This window comes from Canis lupus, chromosome 20, assembly GCF_003254725.2.
Source record: "Canis lupus dingo isolate Sandy chromosome 20, ASM325472v2, whole genome shotgun sequence".
Classification (NCBI taxonomy): Eukaryota; Metazoa; Chordata; class Mammalia; order Carnivora; family Canidae; genus Canis; species Canis lupus.
In genome coordinates, this window is record NC_064262.1 from 40,295,379 (window position 1) to 40,302,406 (window position 7,028).

The 7,028-nt window shown below is 55.3% G+C and overlaps 1 protein-coding gene across 2 annotated transcripts; it reads left to right on the forward strand.

Moving 5' to 3' along the window:
- The first annotated feature begins 1,528 nt into the window (after positions 1–1,528).
- CCDC71 (coiled-coil domain containing 71) lies at positions 1,529–7,017 on the forward strand. Of its 2 annotated transcripts, XR_007404207.1 has the most exons (4): positions 1,529–1,664; positions 3,794–5,493; positions 6,813–6,901; positions 6,973–7,017. XR_007404207.1 is itself a non-coding variant. In XM_025455827.3 (2 exons), the coding sequence occupies exon 2, from the start codon at positions 3,846–3,848 to the stop codon at positions 5,421–5,423; it is 1,578 nt and encodes a 525-aa protein (XP_025311612.1). In that variant the 5' UTR covers positions 1,529–1,664; positions 3,794–3,845; the 3' UTR covers positions 5,424–6,761. The 2 variants fall into 2 exon arrangements, 1 of the variants encoding a protein (XP_025311612.1); XM_025455827.3 differs by lacking the exons at positions 6,813–6,901; positions 6,973–7,017 and having other exon boundaries at positions 3,794–6,761.
- The last annotated feature ends 11 nt before the right edge of the window (positions 7,018–7,028 follow it).

Sequence of the window (7,028 nt, forward strand, 5' to 3'; positions counted from 1 at the left end):
TCATGGGGCTGGCTTCTGTTTACACAGTCCTGGCACCACCTAAACATGGGAGACCAACACTGCTGGCTTTGGAGAAGCTGTGGAAGACAAGTGGGGCAGAAGAGGAGGCTAGATTGGTCCTGAGATTAGTAGCTAATCCTCAACCATGGATGGGACAGAGATAGGGTTCACCCATAGCTGGGGACTGGACATACTAAGGTGGGACTTCCTGATTGTACCAGGAGACCCTGGCCCTTAGGACTCCACACTTCCCTTCTTTCTAACAGAATGAGGGGCTAGAAGCACTGACCCCAGAGGAGCAGGAGAGTTTGCATTTATTGTTGGACACCTTGGCTATCTTTGAAGGCCCTGAGGATCTCAGTGCTGAGGCTCTGGGAAACTCAGAGTTACTAGATAAGGCTTAGGGTATGTTGGATATTTCTCTTTAGGGGTGCCCAGACCCTTATATATAGGCAGGAAAATGTAGAGCAAGCCTGAGGATCCTGGGGTCCTACAGGGAGGGAGAAAAGCTATTAACCAGTCCCTAAATGAAGCATCCACTCACCCTCTTGTGACTGCCCACAGGCTTCCACCTATCCCCAGCTACCAAATATGGCACCATTATACATATCAGGGTCCAAGTGTTGTGGCAATATTTCTGCCTCTTAGTTCAGGTTCTGACTCAAGTGTAAATGTCCCCACTATCTCATCCATGAAACTAGACCTTCCATGCTGGCTCCCAACCTGGACTTGCAGGGGGCCTAAGGGGGGCCTTTGGTCAGAGTCCAACCTCTTAGACTCCAAAGGTTAATTTCAACCTGTGTCATCTCACCTGGTGCTGTTTGGGCAGTGGCCCCTGTAACCACCACCTCTCTGCTGACCCCAGGGTCTAGCAAGACTGAGGTCCCAGTCTCCTAAGCAAAAGGATAAGGATTCTGGGCAGAGTTAAGACTGAAGGCAGACTTCCTGCCATTGACAGGGCTGAGGCTGGGCAAGGGTTCTCCCACCACGACCATGCACATGTTCCTAGGCAAGTACACTGGTATTCTAGGACTCTCAGATTGGACATGGCCAGCTTTGGGGTGGTGGCAGCATGTATGTGCATGCCAGTCTTTCACGCCACATGCCAGCCTTATTCTCAGGAAGAGGAGGGCCTGCTGCCCTTGGGGAGGTACCTCTGCAACACCCCCAGGCAGGCAAGAGGCATTCCTCTTTCCTTCTGGTCAAGAGCTTAGGACAGAGGCAGGCCTTGTCCATGGCTGTGGGAGGACCAGAGCCTGGAGGATGGCTTGGAGTTTGCAGGGAGTCCCTCCCACATGTCTCTGCACCACCAGGCCCGTCAGAGGGAATGAATGTCAGTTGGGCCCTGACATGTCAGGGAGGGCTCCTGTGCAGTCGTGCCTGGGACCGAGTCTCAGAGCACTTGTGCTTCTCAGACTCTTGCACAGGTCCGGAATGGATTTAGAGCATTTCCTGTCGCCACCTCCTCCAGGAAGGCTTCCTTGGTACCCACCGGCCCTTCTCCCAGACTTTGGGGGAAACGGGGTCTCGAGGGGTCAAGGGTCACTAGGGCGGGCCCGGCCCCGGAAGCGGAAGTGCGGCGCACTTCCGGTGCGCAGCGGGCGGCCATGTTGGAGCAGCGGAGGCGGCGCAGAGGCGCGTCCTGGGTCCCCGCGGCGGCGCCGGTAGGTTGGGGCCGTGGGCCTAGCCGCGCCGCGGAGGGGCAGTCCGCGAGGCGACGGGGCGGATGGGCCGGGCGGCCGGCTCTTTCGGGACCCGCGCCCTCCACCGGCCCGGCCAAGATTCCTCCCACCCCCCCCACCCCTTGCCCAGCGACCCCACCCTGGGGCTGTGCGACCCAGTCGGGCTCGCCCCGCTCGCCCCGCGCGTTTCGCTGCCTCCAAGATCCCTGCTCCTACCCGCGGCTCAGGCCCCGGGGACATGGACTCCCAGGCCAATGGCCCTGATCTGTCCCCAACCCGGTCCCCCTTGGATGAGGCCTCTCCCGTCCCCCACCTTTCATCAACTTCCCTGTCGGCCCCGGGGGCACGTGTAAAGGGAAGTCTGGGGCGAGACTGCAGCCTCTGTTTCCGGAGCCTCTTGGAAAGCCCAGAAGACCCTTCCCAAGAGTCTAGACCGACCTGGGCGGAAGAGCCCCCAGTTCACCCCCAATATCTGTGCCTGCAGGGAAACAGCCCTCTCCCTATTCAACAGTTCACAGTCCTGGGAACTACACCCCTTGGAAAAAAAATAATAAAAGAACTAAAGTCATGTGCAAGGATTGTGCTTGGAGAATGGCCTCTGGAGAGAGGAAGTGCCGAGACACCTGAGGATCCAAGAATGTTTCCAAACAAAGAGCCCCAGGGCACTTCCTCCAGGGGATTCTGAAAACTTCCTCTGCTCCATTAGGGTGGTGGGAAGAAGCTGCACAGATGCTCCTCCTGGCCCTAGGGACCTGCCTGATCCCAGCTGATCTTTTAATGCTCCAGTACAGCTGGGGAGCTCCCTCTGGGAGCCCTCAGTCCTGGGTTGGGCATTAGACATTAGTCGTGACTGATGCCTTACGTCGGAGATGAAGCCTATAACAACTTCAGTGTTTCCAGACAGCTCCATCTGGGCTAGACTGAGGTCTGCAGCCCTCCAGACCCTAGTTAGGACAGCTCATATCTCTAGTGTCCACCTTATTAACCATTCTGTTGGAGCCTTTGGCTGTCAGACCTTAGGCTCTTGGTCTGGCTGCCTGATTGCTCAGACGTGTGTCTTGAGTACCTATTACTTAACTTTTTAGTTTTTGTTGAAGGAGAGTCTGACTCTTACTTTGGGATTAGTCTCTGTGATTTGAGTGCCAGGAGTCAAACTTCTGAGCCTGTCTGGGGATTCTGAAAGCAGAACTTTTGGAGGACGGGAGTTCACCCCTGGGCACCTGAACAACAGCAGCTGAAGGAACTGAGATGGGCATGACTTCAAGGCTCATGTTGTCCTGCTCTTAGTTGTTTTTCCATCTAGATCTCTCAGTCCTAACCAGAGACCCCAGTCACACACACTAACTGTGCCTTACTGTTTCTCATTTCCAAGCCATTGCATAGGCTGCTCCGCTCTTTGCTCCATTTCCATCTGGTCCTTCCTGTTCATCAGTTGTGTCCCACCTAGGTGTTGCCTCTCCTAGGAATCCTTCCCTGACCCAGTGGCAAGCTGAGCTGGGAGCCAATGTGCACTCCCTAGAACTTTGATGGTCTCTGTCTTGTCTTCTGTATAAGGCTCCTTGAAGGCAGATATTCACCTGTGTTCCCAGGGTTGAGTCTAATACCAGATTTCTGGCCTCAGAAAATGGAGAATTGAATTAAAATGTGCCAACCAAGCCCAAATCTTTCCAGGGACCCAACAGCCTCTTGGATGCTCTCATGAGCTTCTGGACATTTATCTTGAAGAAACTGCCTCTGACCCATATGGGTCCTCCTTGCCATCCCAGTCTTCACCCTGACACCATGATAGTTTAGGAGACCAGGGTTTTGCCGCAAAAAGTGGCTCACTGGCCAGGCCCCTCTGTATCGGTGGTTATTGTGGAGAGTGCAGGCCCTGATGGACTTACCTACTTGCCTTGCCCCTTATCTCAGTGCCATTCTTTTTTTTAATTTAATGATATATTTTCTTTAATCCAATAAATCCAAAGTATCATTTTTTGTAAGTAATCTCTACACCCATCATGGGGTGTGAACTCATGACCCCAAGATCAAGGAACGCATGCTCCACCAACTGAGCCAGCCTGGCGCCCCTCGGTGCCGTTCTTATTGATTCTTTTCCTCTTGTCTTGGAGGTGCTGAGCGCTGGTTTGTGGATACCCAGGCAGATCTGCAGTGCCTAATGCCATGAGCGTGGTGGTGCAGCATGTGGAGGAGAAAGCTGTGCACTCCTGGTCGCGGATCTCCACGGCAGGGAAGAAGGCCCTGGAGGAGGCGCTGCTTGTCTTTAACCCCATGAGTCAGGATCTCAGTGCCACAGAGGCCCAGCTTGTAGCCTTTCTGCAGGGCCTGCGGGATGATGGCTTCCAACCCACCATCCTGCGCAGCGGTGATGTCTATGGCTATAGTTCATGCACAGCCAATCCCCCAAGCCAGACGAAACTGCAAGCTCGTGCCCCCACCCCAGCTGCCACATCACCTCCAACCAGTGCTCCCCGAACTGCCATGCGGCTGCCTGCAGGCCGGGCCACGCTGCTCCCTGTGCCACTATCTGGAAGGCTGGCCAAAGCATCCACACCAGCCCTTGCCAAACATGCGACCACCAACCTACTCCTGAGCTCCCTGAAGCAGTCAAGTGCCAGCCGTGCCCAGGGTGCAACAGTGGGCTTCCCTGCCCACCTCTATCCAGGTGTCTACCCTGCCATGCGGCTCTCTGTTGTCCTTGAGGCCCTGGTTCCACTAAAGACTCCCATGCCCTGCTTGGGTGCCAAGCACAAGGCACAGTCACTGCAGCTCTCGCTTGCAGACTCTCCCCTGAAGCTGCGCAAAGGTCCAGGAAAGAGGCCAGGGAACTGTCGATCCAAAGCTCCCAGAAAAGCCACAGGCAAGGGCCCTAAGTGTCTGACTCACAGAGCCCCCAGGGCCAGACCTCAGCAAGGCACTACGCCCCGGAACAAGACCTACAAAGCCACTGGGTCCCTTAGTGGCCTACGAATGAAAGGTGGCTCTGCTCTGGGCACCAAAACATCACAGTCCAAGGCAGCTCGAACACTGGCCAAAGCTGCCCAGGCCAAGGTGGCTCGAACACATGCCAAAGCTGCCAAGGCTCGTGCAAAAGCCAAGGCAGCACAGATCAGGGCTAGGGCCAAGGCAGCGCGGATCAGGGCCAAGGCCAAGGCGGCACAGATCAAGGCCAAAGCCAAAGCCAAGGCAGTGCGGGCTAATAAGGCCAAGGCCAGGGCAGTGCGGGCTAAAGCCAAGGCCAAGGTTGTACGAGCTAAAGCCAAGGCCAAGGTAGTGCGGGCTAAATCCAAGGTCAAGGCGGTGCGGGCCAAGACCAAGGTGATGCGGGCCAAGGCCAAGGTGGTACAGGCCAAGGCCAAGGTGGTACAGGCCAAGGCCAAGGTGGCTCGGACCCAGTCCAGGAGCAAGGGCAGGCCAAAAGGGGCTGTTCAGGCCAGGACTGCAAAAAGGGGCCAGAAAAGCCACCCTGAGACTGTGGGGCAGAAGAGGAAAAGGGCTGAGGAGGCAAAGGATCTTCCTCTCCGGAAAAGAACACGACTTGGGCCCCGATCGCCTAAGGTGTGGCTAGGGCCTGGAACAGCAAAACTGCTGAAATTCCGGGCCATCAAGGTGGACAGGCGGTCCTCAGATGATGAGGTGCGGCAGCGGGCTCAACAGATCCTCCGTGTGAACTTGTCCCCTGTAATACAGCTCCAGCCATTGCTGCCATACTCAGCATATAGCAGTGTTTGGGGAAACTGAGTCCAGTTGTCTGTGTGGCCAGTGGCACAGTGTGCAATGCCCATGGATTCTACAACCCCAAGGACTCCAGGTGCCTCTCCAGGGCCCAGAGAGCCACCATTCTCCTTTCAGAGACTGGAGGATATGGGGTGGTATGGGTGGGCGGGAGGGGTGGTCTCCTGGCGCGATGCACTGTGATTTGTTACTCTTTGAGTTGTACCTCCACTGTTCCATCTATCACGTTTTATACCTTTCCACCTTCCAGTCTCCCTGCCCACCCTTCATGTTTTTGTTTTTGTTTATTTTTTTATTTTTATTTTTTTGCGTTTGGCTGCTGATAGGCCAGCAGCATATAGGAAAAGTGGCCACAGGAACAGGGCTGCCAGAGAGGGTCCTGGCAGCCTGAGACGGGTCATTGATGTGGGTGGAAAGAGTAACTCCCAGGCTCTTCTGGAGGTGCTGGTCTCTGTAGATGTTGATAAGCAGCCCCTGAGGACAGGGGCAGAGCCACCCTGAGGGTGGCATACCTCCCCTTAGGCCTGCAGTGGTTTGTTATCCAGGTAGGCCCTATACAAGAGGACAGTGGGTGGCTCTGTGGGGAACCTTGCAGCCAGCAGGTTTTTAGGCCAGGGAGGCAGGGTTTTGTGGTACTGCTCCCCAGGGGCTGTTCAGACAGCCTGGTCTTGTCTCCTAACCTGCTCTGGCTAAAGTCTTGGGACTTTATCTGAGCTTGTCTGGGGCAGGGCCAGGCCTGAATTTGCTAAAGTAACTCCCTGAACTTCCAGCCTTGATTGACCTCCCCAGTTGGTGGCAAGGTATTAGGGATTGAGTCAGGCCAGGGCCCTGGGTTGTAGGGCCACTGAGTGTCCTCACTGACTGCAGAATTTTCTCCCTGGATGAGTGGGATACTGTGTTAGGTGAGCCAGGAGAGTTCCCACAACTGCTTCATCCCATCATCAGTGCTTTCTGCCTGGGTTCCAAGCACTCTGTTCTCAGGTCTTGCCTTATCAAGCTTCCCACAGGGGCATGTATGTGTTTCAGACATTAATGGCTCTTCCATTCGGAAGTACTGGGCCCTAACAAAACTAGCTCCCCTCCCATCTGCCAGTCTTTCCCTGTCTGCCTAGCCTGAAAGGCAATGGCTGGGGCTGGCAGGGAGGGGAACACATTCCCCAGAGGCTCCTAGAGACCAACAGCCTTTTAGGGCTAGGGGTGGTAGCCTCATTTGAATGAGAATCGGATCTTTTCCATCTCTGGATTAGTCTGAACCCTGGCCCCACTAGCGCCTGCTGCATTGGATGGCAGACCTGTAGAGAAGTTTTGCTTGCTTTTTGGTACTCCTTCCCTTTTTTTTTTTTTTCTGCATCTGGTGGCTGCAATTAATAGGGTGCGGTCTCCCTTGGTTCCCAGGCTCTAGGGACCACTTTGCTCCCAGCCTCACCGTGGCTTCACAACCCTGCATGCTCCTTGTGTCTGGCAGTCCTGCTTTCATCTACCATGTGAGTATGGGGCCACACCCTGCTCCTCAAGGGCAGCCTGCTTGGGGCCCACTCTTCATCCTCTCTCTCAGGCCTGATTCCAGCTTCCATGGCCCAGGACCCCCAGCCGGGCTAGGCTTCTTCCTTT

What these genes read in the sequence shown, in the direction of transcription:
- CCDC71 (XM_025455827.3), top strand. Translation starts at nt 3,846, where the DNA reads ATGAGCGTGGTGGTGCAGCATGTGGAGGAGAAAGCTGTGCACTCCTGG.